Here is a 13,875-nt window from a genome sequence, read left to right as displayed (position 1 = left end):
AAGTGGCGGGAAAACCAGACGCTGGTTGTAGCTCCTGGGACTTGGGAGGGCAAGGGATTGCGGGGGATCAATGGAAGAAGTGGGGAATGGCTTTTGAGATTGTTTTTCCCCACCTTCGAACTTCTGTCCTCCTGATTCCATATTCTCTCATATTCCTCTCTTCTGATCTCCTCCAAGCTGCTTGCCCTGGTACTTAATTTCCTAATTCATTCTGTCAACCTTCACCAACCTTCACTAACCTTCTGCCCCATCCCTGAGTGGACGCCTAGGATACAAAAATGAGTACAAAAGTTATAGCTGTCAAGCCAATGCTCATCTGTGCCCAAGGACAGACCAGGAACAAGTAAATTACACTGCTATATGATGTTTAGTTTAATAAATATTACATCTCCAATTCTTTTTTTTTTTTTTTGAGACAGAGTCTCTCTTTGTTGCCCAGGCTGGAGTGAGTGCCGTGGCATCAGCCTAGCTCACAGCAACCTCAAAACTCCTGGGCTCAAGCAATCCTCCTGCTTTAGCCTCCCAAGTAGCTGGGACTACAGGCATGCGCCACCATGCCGGGCTAGTTTTTTCTGTATATATTAGTTGGCCAATTAATTTCTTTCTATTTATAGTAGAGACGGGTCTCGCTCAGGCTGGTTTTGAACTCCTGACCTCGAGCAATTGGCCCACCTCGGCCTCCCAGAGTGCTAGGATTACAGGCGTGAGCCACTGTACATCTCTAATTCTTATTGCCACTGCCTTGTTTCAAGTCTTCAGCATTTTTTTCACCGAAATTATTTCAGAAGCCTCTAAATGAGTCTCCAACCTCTCCCAGCCCAATTCTTTTTCCACTCTCTGCCAGAGTTTCCTTTCTAAAATCCAAATGTAGCTACCTCATTTGCTTGAGATCCTTCAAACTTATCCATCTTCTATAACAGTTGTCCCCAACCTTTTTAGCAGGAGGGACCAGTTTCATAGAAGACAGTTTTTCCACGGATGGGGGTGGGGAGGGAGGCGGAGCTCAGGCGGTGATGCCAGCAATGGGGAGGAGCTGTAAATACAAATGTAGTTTCCCTCACTCTCCCGCTGCTGCTCATCTCCTACTGTGCTGTGCTGCCCAGCTCCTCAGTTTCATGGAAGACAATTTGTGGATGAGGAGTGGTGGAGGGGTGGGAGGCGGAGCTCTGAGACCTAGTACCTAACAGGCCAACAGACTGGTCTGCTGCTTAGGGGGGTTGGGGACCACAGTTCTACAGGACTACATTTAAGCTCCTTAGAATGACATACAAGGCCCTACAACATCTACACCTACTTTCAACAATCTGTCTCCTAACAGTCCCTCTCTTGAAAGCCAGAACACCAATCATTCTGAAATACTTTGTTCTGCCTTGTCTTCAGGGCTTTGCAAATATTTTCTCTGCCTGACATTCTTCCAATTCACTTTCCAACAATTGGTTCAGCTCTCATTTCCTGTAGGAAACCTAGAAACACATTTCCAACTTTCCTTTCCCCAGGCAAAGTCTAGATGAGCTGCTGCTGCTGCTGCTTCTGCTTCTTCTTCTTCTTCTTCTTCTTCTTCTTCTTCTTCTTCTTCTTCTTCTTCTTCTCCTCCTTCTTCTTCCTTTCCTCCTCCTCTTCTTTCTCCTTCTCCTCCTCCTTCTCCTCCTTCTTCTTCCTCTTCTTCTTCCTCTCCTCCTCTTCCTTCTCCTTCTTCTTCCTCTCCTCCTCCTTTTCCTTCTCCTTCTTCTTTTTTTGAGACAGGGTCTCACTGTCACCTGGGCTAGAGTGCATTGGCATCATCATTGCTCACTGCAACCTCAAACTTTTGGGCTCAAGTGATCCTACCGCCTCCGCTTCCTGAATAGCTGAGACTACAGGTGCACACCACCACACCTGGCTAACTTTTCTATCTTTTTTGTAGAGACAGGGTCTTGCTCTGTTGCCCAGGCTGGTCTCAAACTCCTGGTCTCAAGTGATCCTCCCGACTTGGCCTCCCAACCTGCTAGGATTACAGGTGTGAGCCACTGGACCTGGCCCAGTGTAGAGCTTTCTTCGAGCAGCCAGGGCACCACCGTATAACTGCTCTAGTCACAGGGCTGCCATTATTTGTATACAGGTGTGTCTTTCCCTTTCGATTGTGAAGCTCCCATTGCACCTGGCACAATGTTAGACCACATAGTGGACACTCAATAACTGCTTGTTGAATGAATTAATGACCTAGAAAGTATTGATGGAAAAGGAAGTGAAATCTCCACTACTTCCCCACTCCCTAATCCTTACCCTTCCTTTTCTATTTCAGGGAACTTCTCCTAAACCGTTTCTGGCTAACTGATCTAATCTCTTCCATTTGATTATCCTCCATCCAGCTCCCCTCGGATATTCCCTGACTTTAATATAGTTACCCTCAGGTTATTTTATTTCCCATTCAATTTGTTTTTGAGACAGAGTCTCTCTCTCTCTCTCTCTCTCTCTCTCCCCTCTCTCGCTGGGGCTAGAGTGCCGAGGCGTCGGCCTAGCTCACAGAACCCTCAGACTCCTGGGCTCAAGCAATCCTCCTGCCTGAGCTTCCAAGTAGCTGGGACTACAGACATGCGCCACCATGCCTGGCTAATTTTTTCTATATATTTGTAGTTGTCCAGCTAATTTCTTTCTATATTTAATGAGACTAGTCTCCAACTTCTGAGCTCAAACGATCCTCCTGCCTAGGCCTCCCAGAGTGCTAGGGTTACAGGCGTGAACCACCGCGCCCGGCCTTCCCGTTCAGTTTTTGTGCCTGATCATTTCTCAATTCCGTCTATAGAGTCTCCATCTCTGGTTTGCCTCAAGGTCTTTCCTCCCTATTGTTGTAAAGATTCAGTAAAATTACACTTCTCATACTTTGTGTTAAAACACATAGATAGCAGTTCTCAAGTGATTCCCCCATTTTCAGCACCTGATTCTCCATCCTCCATTATTCACAGGTTCCTCTGGGGCTATGTCCCTGTCCCCACACATGCATAACTTTTGTTCAGGACAAAGGTGGGATCCTCTTTGTGTCTGGGTTAGGTAAGCGAATTGTTTTTTGTTTTCTTCTTCTTCTTAATATTTTTCAATCTTCTGAGAATTGTTTTAAGAAATTGTTATTTTCAGGCTATGCAGGAGAATCAGACCTCACCACCAAACCTCTCTAAAGTCAGGTTTCGCGGGCAGCAACACTGTGTAAATGACAATCATTCCTCTTAAACCTCCAAACCTAAGTAAGCCACACAAGTCTCCATGAGAAGGGTAAAAGATTGAGGAGGGATGGGATAGGGCAGGAGGCGGGCATTAGAAGGCCCGGTAGGCGTCCAGCGCGTCCCCGCAGACCCTCCTCGCCCTCCTGAACTTCCGCCCCCTGCACCACCCGAGACCTGAGTGGAGGATGCCCGCGAGCTACGTGAGCACGTGGTCTTGCGCGCGGTCCTGGGGGCGGAGCTCAGGGGTAGCTGGGAAGCGACGCAGGTCGTCCGTGCGTGCGTACGTGCTCGCTCACGGCGGTGGCGGCGGAGCGGAGAGGCCAGAGCCGGAGACCGAGCTGGGATCGGGCCCCGGGCGGGGGCGGTGCGAGTGCCGCCGAGCGGATCTTAGGGGCGGGGATTGAGCCGGGGCGGGCGGGACTGGAGCGGAACCCGGGAACAGGGCGGGAGGTCCCAGGGTTCCGGGTTGGGGGGGTGGAGCCGCACTTCGTCGCCGCGGGGGTGCCGGGACTCCGGCCGCAGTGCCGCCGCCATCACGGACTTCCTGTGGGACAAGCGCACGGGCCTCGCCGCCAGAACGGTGAGCGCGCGGGCTGGCTGGCCGCGGGCCCGAGCGGAAAGATGGCGACCGCGGGGCGGGCGGGGATAGGATTGCATTGGGGGCAAGGGACGGGGGCGAGATTAAGGGAGGAGGAGTATTGAGACCTGCGAAGCGGCAGAGTAGGGAGATGAGGGGAAAGGTGGTTGGCCTGCCTTATATATATTCAGGAAGACCTGTAGGAAATTTGGGAGAAGCCAAAGTAGGAGAAGGGATGACCGAGTAGGGATAAGAGTGGTTCCAGAGATGAGAAAGAGCGGAATTACCAAAGTTGGACCAAGGGACCTAATCAGAGCTGGAGAGGGAGAAGACACCACCGTGTCACTTGGAGCATGCAGGAATTCGACTTTGAGGAGTTAGTTCTGGATTTTCGGAGTAAGAAAGGAAAAAAAAAAGATTTAGAAGTTGGGAAAGGCAAGCTAGAGATGCTTTGAGGAGAAAGGCCTGTGAGGCACTTGATGTCATTGTGTATGTGGTGAGATGGCATTTATGCGGTTCTGCTAATCAGGGTTGAATTACCTGGGAGACTCTTGTGCTTGCATCTTCTTGGTTTTCTACCAACTCAGTTAGGCCAGGAGTGATCAAACATCACATTCCTCAATTTGAGGAGGTTAGGAAGAAGTGGCCCAAAACGGGGGCCAGACATTGGAGTCCTTAATTAAGCCTACACACCTAATCCTCACCCCCCACCCCCCCACCCCACCCCTAAGACTTCTGTTTTCATTTCATTCTGCCTTACTATTCTCATCTTCCTGGATTGTTACTGATTTCTCTCTGATTTTTTTCCTTGAAGGAAAAAAAAAAAGGGATTCGTGAACCCAGCCATTCCAATTCCATTAACTGGAAGGTGGCCAGCGTTCAGCCAAGTAGGGCTGATATTAATTAAAAACCAGTTATTCTCTACTTCTTAAGCATAAGAGGGGAGGGGCTAGATGGGAGGCTGACTGTAGTTTGGGGCCTACTGTATTAAAACTTCTCAAGGGAGTTTTGGCCAGAGATGTGAGAGATGATTAAGATAGTTCAAGGGGCCAGACCCAGGAACTTGCTAGTATTTTGCATTTACCTGGTATATATAGAAACCTGGCAAGCTGGATTCCTGCCTTCAGGACACTGATGGTCTAACTGGGGAGATAGACACACTTTTAATGACTATAATATAACTGTGTAAACTAAAGCTTTATTCTACTGACTTGTGAGGAACTCAGCATAGCACAGATATCTATACTTTAGGTCCAGCCGGGAATGAACTTTGGCAGTCTCCATCAGCCACATAATCCCACTTTTGGTGAGTTGTGTCTCAGACCTGAAGGTCTTCATGGAGCCATGTTTGAAGAAAATCAGGGTAGAGCATTTGAACTGAGTGGTCAATAGTGAGGGGTTTTGGAGGCTTTATAGAGTTTTCAACTAGAGTTAGTAGGTGAGTATATACTCCAACAAGGAGAAATTGTAAGCGCAAAGGAAGACTGAGGAAGTTGAGGGTGTTAAAAAGAGGTAGAAATCAAAGAGGAGAAAGCAGCTTAGTATTTGGAGCAGCCAGTCCTTGGAGGAAACTTCTGAAAACTCAGAGCTTTTTCTACTGTCTCCACTTTTCTTTCCCTTCCAGATGCCTCATCCCCGAAGGTACCATTCCTCAGAGCGAGGCAGCCGGGGGAGTTATCATGAACACTATCGAAGCCGAAAGCATAAACGACGAAGAAGTCGCTCTTGGTCAAGTAGCAGTGACCGGACACGACGTCGCCGGTGGGAAGACAGCTACCATGTTCGTTCCCGGAGGTGAATATTTATTGTTTACATGTTGAGGGCATTGTGCTAAGCAGCTGGCTGAAGGTGATATTCAGTGGATAACAAAATAAGCCATTCGTGCTGCAATGTTAAGAGTTATCATGAAGTACATAGTGAGAGACTGAGAATGTACTACCCAGAAGGTTTGGTTGGTGTTAGAGCAGGATGTGACATCTGAGCTTATCCAGAGGACAAGTAGAAGTCAAGTGAGAGAAGTGTCTTTGGGCAGAGGGAATGTATGTGCAAAGGACTGGGAGCTAGAGGTCAACTAAATGAGCTAATAGGTAAGACAAAACTAGGTTTGCGTAGTTTTAATATTTTAGTGGCATGTTCAATGGGCGGGGTGGGTTAAGGATGTTTAGAGCAAGGCTGGATTTCAGTCAGGAACGCTTGAGAAAGAAATGGCTCTTTGAACCTCACTGTAGGGGAGGAAGAAGCCCCCAGAGAGAGTGGTTCTGTAGATGCCTTTTCAGAGGTCTTGGTGACATGCTGGTGTGGGAATCTTCTGTGCTTGCTTTCTTTTTTGGGGGGAGGGGGGCAGAGTCTTACTCTGTTGCCCAGGCTAGAGTGAGTGCCATGGCGTCAGCCTAGCTCACAACAACCTCAAACTCCTGGGCTCAAGCAGTCCTACTGCCTCAGCCTCCCGAGTAGCTGGGACTACAGGCATGCGCCACCATGCCCGGCTGATTTTATATATATATACACATATATATATATACGTATATATATATATGTATACACACATACATATATATTAGTTGGCCAATTAATTAATTAATTTTTTTTTTTTTGAGACAGAGTCTCACTTTGTTGCCCAGGCTAGAGTGAGTGCCGTGGCATCAGCCTAGCTCACAGCAACCTCAAACTCCTGGGCTCAAGCAGTCCTTCTGCCTCAGCCTCCCGAGTAGCTGGGACTACAGGCTTGCACCACCATGCCCGGCTGATTTTATATATATATATACACGCACACACACATATATATGTATGTATATATATATATATATGTATACACACATACATATATATTAGTTGGCCAATTAATTTCTTTTTTTTTTTTTTTTTGGAGACACAGTCTCACTTGTTGCCCAGGGTAGAGTTAGTGCCGTGGCGTCAGCCTAGCTCACAGCAACCTCAAACTCCTGGGCTCAAGCAATCCTTCTGCCTCAGCCTCCCGAGTAGCTGGGACTACAGGCATGCGCCACCATGCCCGGCTAATTTTTTTTTATATATATATATATATATATATATTAGTTGGCCAATTAATTTCTTTCTATTTATAGTAGAGACGTGGTCTCGCTCTTGCTCAGGCTGGTTTTGAACTCCTGACCTTGAGCAATCCGCCCGCCTCGACCTCCCAGAGTGCTAGGATTACAGGCGTGAGCCACCGCGCCTGGTCTTAATTTCTATTTATAGTAGAGATGGGGTCTCACTCTTGCTCAGGCTGGTCTCGAACTCCTGACCTCGAGCAATCCGCCCGCCTTAGCCTCCCAGAGTGCTAGGATTACAGGCGTGAGCCACCAGGCCCGGCCCCTCTGTGCTTTCTTACCCCACTTATCTTGTCCTTGGTCCTCTTGGAGTGAGTCAATGAGTGTCTTAGAGCAATTTTTCTAGCATTATTCTTGTCCTCACTGAGGCAAGACCTTGTCACATAGTGCGGCAGGGAATGTGGCCTGAACAGATGCACCTAATGGTTGTTTATTGTCCAACAGCAGCTATGATGACCGTTCTTCAGACCGGAGGGTGTATGATCGGCGATACTGTGGCAGCTATAGGCGCAATGACTACAGCCGGGATCGGGGAGAGGCCTACTATGACACAGACTATCGGCATTCCTATGACTATCAGCGGGAGAACAGCAGTTACCGAAGCCAGCGCAGCAGCCGGAGGAAGCACAGACGGCGGAGGAGGCGCAGCCGGACATTCAGCTGCTCCTCTTCGGTGAGTGCTAGCCCAGGCCCTTCTTATCCCTCCTCTTTAGGCCTTCTAGGACCCTGGTAAGTGTCCTTGTTCTCAGCTGAGCTTTGGGGCATGAACATTGAGGTGGGCACAGAGTCTGTCTACTCTCTTGGAAGCTCTCCGACTCTTCAAGGCCCCAGGAATCTGCTTTGGAGATGGATGGGCACGGAGCATTTGTGACCCTCGGTGCCCTCCTTGGCATGCTGGGCTTATTGTGTTGGGAGCAGCTCCTCTGCCCCAGTGGCCTCCACTCTTAAATGGGGACCTTGCTTGTGAACTGCCTTTCTCCCCCAAGCCCTGGGCTCTGTGGCCCCCTTGGCAGGCAGGCTAGGGTGGGGGCAAGGGGAGATCTGTTGCCCGCCCAGAAGGGCATTTTGTAGAGCATGGGGTTGTGGGTGACATTGGCAACGACACCACTTCTCTGCTCCGCCCATGCCTCTCCCTGTCCCATTTTGGGTTTGGGGACTTGGGATTGTGTGCCGCTCTCTCTTCTCACACCGATCCGCCTTACTGCATCTGACGTGTTCCCTTCCACTGTCCCCCATCATCGTCTGTCCCCTCTGGCTGGGCGCCTGTGACCGGTGACCCCTCCACCACCCACCCCGCATCCCTCCGGCCCCCGCTCCGACACCTGGCTTGCTCCGACCCCCCCCGCCCCCCGACAGCAGCACAGCAGCCGGAGAGCCAAGAGTGTAGAGGACGACGCTGAGGGCCACCTCATCTACCACGTCGGGGACTGGCTACAAGAGCGATGTACAAGCCAAATCGTAACAATCCTATAGCCTGTAATGGTCCCATAGCCATCCTAACATCCCAAGCCAACCCAAGTCACAGCCTCTTTTGCCTTTTCTCAGTGGTGTTGTTTATCTGGGTGGTTTGAGTTGCTGTTGAGAATTGACCTCTGTTGTCCACTCCCAGCTCTCACGGCCCCTGGGTTAAAGGTGGTGGGAATCACGCAGGGGTTTTCTTCCCCTGTGATCATCTGTATCTGTTCCCCTTCCTTCATCTCCTCACCCCAGGTTGCTGTACCCCTTTTTCTTCTAACTCAGCTCATTTCCCATCTTCTCTCCCTCCCTCTCCCCGACCCTGCTCTCTTTCGTTTCAGATGAAATTGTAAGCACCTTAGGAGAGGGGACGTTCGGCCGAGTTGTACAATGTATTGACCATCGCAGGTAACTGTCAGCCCCCTCCCTCCTCCATACCTGCTAGGCATAAAGAGGTGATGAGGGTTATCTGGGGCTTTTTTGCTGACTAGCCAAAGACAGAATTTCTTAATCTGCATATAGCCCTGTTCAATTTGACATGTTCTTGAGAACCCAGCGAAAACCTCTCCTGCCAACCTAGGGGTGGGGCTCGAGTTGCCCTGAAGATCATTAAGAATGTGGAGAAGTACAAGGAAGCAGCTCGACTTGAAATCAACGTACTAGAGAAAATCAACGAGAAGGACCCTGACAACAAGAAGTAAGCAAGCAAAGGAGTATGTGGGGAGTTGGGGAGGCTCCACCCTACAGAAGAGAGACTCCCAGACCTGGGTTAGGCAGGCAGGGGAGTCCTAGACTTTCTCATCCATTCATCTTTTATTCGTCATCTTAGAGTAGTAGAACCTCAGGGTAGGAAGGAGGGCCTGTGACATTCTCTTATCCATTCCCCCTTGTTTTCAGGGCAGTTAGATTGCTCCATAGTTTGACCCTAGCCCACAGTAGCTTCTGTAGAGATATACCCTGGACATGGCCCTAGGACTGAGCATCAATATCTTCATCAAAAAAGTGAATTAAGCTTTTATACCAAGAACTGTGTTGATGAGGCATTTACATTTATATAGTAATATATGGTTAATATACATTCACAGGCTAAAAATAGAATAAGAGCATTAAGCAGAGACATAAGAGGACAATAGGTATAAACATGAGCCTAATGGTGGCTGTTGATGAGAGAATTTCAGGAGTTGGACTAGAGATGGGGTTTAGGAGTGACAGTTTGATTCAGGGTTCACACTGTTTGGAGCTTGGCACTTAATACCTCTTTAGTAAATAGTGTTTTGAGCTATTTAAAATGTTGCAGAAAGTATTAAAGCTTGGCAGGTAGTACCTCTCTTCTTGGGTCTGGCAGAAAGACCATTCCCTAGCTAAACTGAATTTTTTTGGTAATACTAGCTAGCATGTTCTTACATTCGGCCTAGGTAGTCCTCCCTTGTTGGAGGGGTGGTGGGCAGATGGGAGCTCATCAGACATCCCCCTTCCCCCCCATCTCTTTCCCCAGCCTCTGTGTCCAGATGTTTGACTGGTTTGACTACCATGGCCACATGTGTATCTCCTTTGAGCTTCTGGGCCTTAGCACCTTCGATTTCCTCAAAGACAACAACTACCTGCCCTACCCTATCCACCAAGTGCGCCACATGGCCTTCCAGCTGTGCCAGGCCGTCAAGTGTGAGTGGGGTGGGGCTGAGGCGGACTCTGGGGCAGACCCTTCCCTTGATTGGACCTCTTCTGTCTCAGTTGTGCACTAGTGAAGTCCCTAAACAGTCAACTCTCTATTAACAGTAGTTCTTTACTATCATCTTGACATCTCTTCTTACTTAACTCCCTGACTGATGTCTTCATCATCACTGATTGCTCTTACTCCACACTCAAGCTAGGAGGAGCTGGAAGAGAAAGCCTTTGGAATCAAAGCACTTAACGACTTCCTTTTTCCCTCCCTCTCCTTCCTTGGGAAAGCATCAATCAGACAGCAAACACAGATGAAAATGCATTCCTTGGGCTTGAGTTTTACATTTGTCTGAAAGGAGATGTTCTTCATTCACAGCAAAACAGATGGGAACATGGAGTAGTTCAGCTAAGGGGCCAGGCAGGAAGTCTAGACAAGTACTTAGTTCCTCTTGAGTCTTCACAGCAATAACAGTTTCACAGAATTGAGTTCAGACTGTCAGATATACACATGTCAAAACCAGTACAAAACTACAACCCAAAGCAAACTATCTCTTTATTTTTATACCAGTTGACATAATATGTGTATCTTAGATTATCAAGAGTAGGGCTTCTTAGACCAGGCATTTCATTTAGATGTAGTGCAGAAAGCAGCCCTAGTGATTGTGGACCTGCCTCCTCACCAGCTTTGCTAGGGTCAGTTGGTACCAGTTAGCTCTGGCCACCTGACCAAGCCTGACCTGGCCTTCTCCCCTGCAGTCCTCCATGATAACAAGCTGACACATACGGACCTCAAGCCTGAAAATATACTGTTTGTGAATTCAGACTATGAGCTCACCTACAACCTAGAGAAGGTAAGATGGACAGGGTCCACACTTTGGCCAGTGAGAGGCTGGCAGCTGGGCCACCTTGCCTTTTTACTCAGCCTTTTCTGTCCTTCTTTTCACTCTTTCTCCCACATTTTCTCCCTGTCTGGCTCCAACTGCATAAAACCAGACTATCAGAATAAGTTGAGAGATTTAAGAAGACTTAAATTGGAAGAGAACTTGGAAGGGACCTCTAAATAACTTTCCAATAGAGTGAAAATGCTTTTAAGTGTCTTGGTTTGAACTGCCTTCTATTTTTAGGTATATATTTCTGTGAGGTAGGAAAGCTGGGCTCCCTTGACTAACTGGCGGTAATGGCGATCTCAGAGCTAAAGAAGCTCTCCTTCCCTTGACCCCTATGTTTGCTATGTTAGGTATTTTCAGAAAAACTGTATACCCATCTCTTCAGATACTTAGAGACTTGCATGCTATTCCATGATCATTGCTTCATTCTTTTGCTCTCTTACCCCTAAAGTACTGTGCTGTATTTGAAGGAGGCTGTAAAGCAGGAAATTTCCTGGGGTTTGTGGGGGCAGGCAGGCAGGTCAGAGTTGTTTTTTCAAGGCTCAGAAGCCCTTTGGAAAATAGTGGTGGAATCTTTGTCTAGGGTGCAGAGGTTCATTCTATTCCTGTTTTGCTCCTAGAAGCGAGATGAGCGCAGTGTGAAGAGCACAGCTGTGCGGGTGGTAGACTTTGGTAGTGCCACCTTTGACCATGAGCACCATAGCACCATTGTCTCCACTCGCCATTACCGAGCACCAGAGGTCATCCTTGGTAAGGGAGGGCAAGGTTGTTGGAGTGTGTGAGGTGATGGGTTGAGGTGGGCCTCCTTAAGCCTCATAACACCTTTTCTCTCCCATTCCCACCTAGAGTTGGGCTGGTCCCAGCCTTGTGATGTGTGGAGCATAGGCTGTATCATCTTTGAGTACTATGTTGGCTTTACCCTCTTCCAGGTAAGTGGATAGGTATCTTAATTGTCCACCCAGCATTCTTTTACCTACCTGATTTCTCTGTTGTCTGCTGAGGACTTGCCTGCTCACTCTTCCAAATTGCCCATCTTCCTGGCAGCTAGTCCTCAGTATCCCCTTCTCAGTCCCATACTTATTTCTGTCTTTGTTTCCCAGACCCATGACAACAGAGAGCATCTAGCCATGATGGAAAGGATCTTGGGTCCTATCCCTTCCCGGATGATCCGAAAGACAAGGTGAACCTTGAATGGGAAGGACTTAACCCTTTTCTTTTTCTCTCCACAGAACTGGTCTGTTTCACATCATTTTCTTTTTCTTTGACACCTCCTGTCCCCCCAGTTACTCTCAGATGGGGAAATAAGGGAATTATAACAAGGAGAACCTTCTGATTCCTCAACCTCCCCTTCCCCTCTAGAAAACAGAAATATTTTTATCGGGGTCGTCTGGATTGGGATGAAAACACGTCAGCTGGGAGCTACGTTCGTGAGAACTGCAAACCACTGCGGGTGAGCCAGGCTGGGGATAAATAGTGCCCACCACCCAGAGGTCACTTCTTTCTTAGGTGGTTTGCCCTTGCAATGCTCTTCACAAACAGAGGATTAGGAAAGGAGGGGAGGAAAACTGAAAGAAGACATCTTTGGTCAATAGAGGAAAGATAAGAGGGAGTGGTCTTGTGGAGGGAAGGAGGTTAGACAACCTAACCTTGAGACAACCAGAGATCAAAGCAATGTCCTGGATTCTTTAGGTCAGACAGAAAAGAATAAACTACCTTTGAAGAGCTTACATTTTAATGAGGAGCTAAAGAAGATTCATGAAGTTGACAAGGATATACAAGTAGAAAGAACTTTCAAACAGTATGAAGGAGTAATTGTGCTAGTGGGAAGGTAGGTTGAGCTGTAATATCAGAAACATTGGTCATGGTGTGGTGGTAAGGTAGCATTCAGATTGGTTGCAAGCAGAGCCTTGGTCCACCAAGATTGAGAAGGTAGGGCCTTGAAGAAGAATGCAGGATTTGTAAGGCATCTCGCCTCACCTTTTTCCTGCCCTCCTCCACCAGCGGTATCTGACCTCAGAGGCAGAAGAACACCACCAGCTCTTCGATCTGATTGAAAGCATGCTAGAGTATGAACCTGCTAAGCGGCTGACCTTGGGTGAAGCCCTTCAGCATCCTTTCTTCGCCCGCCTTCGGGCTGAGCCACCCAACACCAAGTTGTGGGACTCCAGTCGGGATATCAGTCGGTGACGATCGGGCCCTGGGCCCCCCTGCATCTCTTATAGCAGTGGGTGTCCAGTCCAGGACACTGGTGCTTTTTTATACAAGAGAACAGAGCCGGAGCTCACTCCTTCCTCCTGGCTCTCTATATACCTGTGAATATGTGAAATAGTGTAAATATAACAGAACTTGTACCTATCACTTCAACCCCTGCCTTGTACATAATGCTATTCCATCCACTTTTTCCACCCTCACCTGCTCCCTCAGATGGAGTTGGATGGGGGCAGAATGAAGTAACCAGGTGACATTACCCCATGTTTTATAAGGAATTTTGTACAGTCTTTGTGAAATAAAATGACGTGCTTCCTCTGACCCCCATCCCTGGAGTTTAAGGTTTGGGCATGCTAGCTAAGGTGGAGGGATGAGACGATTGGCAGCCTTTCTGAGTTTGGGTCTCAAAGCATCTCTCACTCTCCAAAATTGACTAGAGTTAGGTCATCAGTTTGTTCTACTTGTCCGCATTGTCATATTGGAGGGTATTGATGGGTGGGGCAGCATTTCTCACAGGTTAGGCTGGAGCAGGGTTATTATAAAGTGGTACATCTCTGATGTGAAATGAGAGCTGGGAAAGGGGTCTGACTACTATAGCCATTAGGCTGCACCCCCGGGTAAAGCCAAAAACCCAGATAGAAAACTTGCTCAACTGGGCTCCAGGGAGGCCGCCACAACGGGTTAGAAGGTTCCCGTCGTCCACCTCGGGAGGCTGGGCAGACTGAGTTCCGGCGCGAGGCTTGCTGGGAAGTGTAGTTAGTTAGTGGGGGGAAGTCACGTGAGGAAGGGGCGGTGCTTGGCTTCAGGGACTGGGTTCGGTC

At 48.4% G+C, this 13,875-nt stretch overlaps 2 protein-coding genes across 7 annotated transcripts in view; both read left to right on the top strand.

Moving 5' to 3' along the window:
- KRTCAP2 (keratinocyte associated protein 2) overlaps positions 1–13,875 on the top strand; it is a 139,985-nt gene that overhangs the window by 60,033 nt on the left and 66,077 nt on the right. The window lies entirely within an intron of this gene.
- On the top strand, positions 3,470–13,375 carry CLK2 (CDC like kinase 2). 6 transcript variants are annotated; one of them, XM_012767836.2, is made up of 14 exons: positions 3,471–3,777; positions 5,026–5,080; positions 5,399–5,568; positions 7,287–7,515; positions 8,199–8,286; positions 8,639–8,705; positions 8,878–8,994; positions 9,793–9,959; positions 10,716–10,810; positions 11,467–11,596; positions 11,693–11,775; positions 11,947–12,026; positions 12,206–12,296; positions 12,848–13,375. In XM_012767836.2, the coding sequence occupies exons 3-14, from the start codon at positions 5,399–5,401 to the stop codon at positions 13,031–13,033; spliced, it is 1,503 nt and encodes a 500-aa protein (XP_012623290.1). In that variant the 5' UTR covers positions 3,471–3,777; positions 5,026–5,080; the 3' UTR covers positions 13,034–13,375. The 6 variants fall into 6 exon arrangements, with proteins under 6 accessions (XP_020140774.1, XP_012623292.1, XP_012623290.1 ...); XM_020285185.2 differs by lacking the exon at positions 5,026–5,080 and having other exon boundaries at positions 3,470–3,777; positions 7,290–7,515; positions 8,202–8,286; XM_012767838.2 differs by lacking the exon at positions 5,026–5,080 and having other exon boundaries at positions 3,470–3,777; positions 7,290–7,515.

The sequence above is a fragment of the Microcebus murinus genome, chromosome 2 (assembly GCF_040939455.1).
Source record: "Microcebus murinus isolate Inina chromosome 2, M.murinus_Inina_mat1.0, whole genome shotgun sequence".
NCBI classification, from domain to species: Eukaryota; Metazoa; Chordata; class Mammalia; order Primates; family Cheirogaleidae; genus Microcebus; species Microcebus murinus.
Note: the sequence above shows the minus strand (reverse complement) of the source record. Positions and strands in the feature narration are given on the sequence as shown.

What these genes read in the sequence shown, in the direction of transcription:
- CLK2 (XM_012767834.2), top strand. Translation starts at nt 5,399, where the DNA reads ATGCCTCATCCCCGAAGGTACCATTCCTCAGAGCGAGGCAGCCGGGGG. An exon ending in TACCATGTTCGTTCCCGGAG is followed by an intron (nt 5,569 to 7,286) that starts GTGAATATTTAT and finishes ATTGTCCAACAG; the next exon opens with CAGCTATGATGACCGTTCTT. An exon ending in AGAACTGCAAACCACTGCGG is followed by an intron (nt 12,297 to 12,847) that starts GTGAGCCAGGCT and finishes CTCCTCCACCAG; the next exon opens with CGGTATCTGACCTCAGAGGC.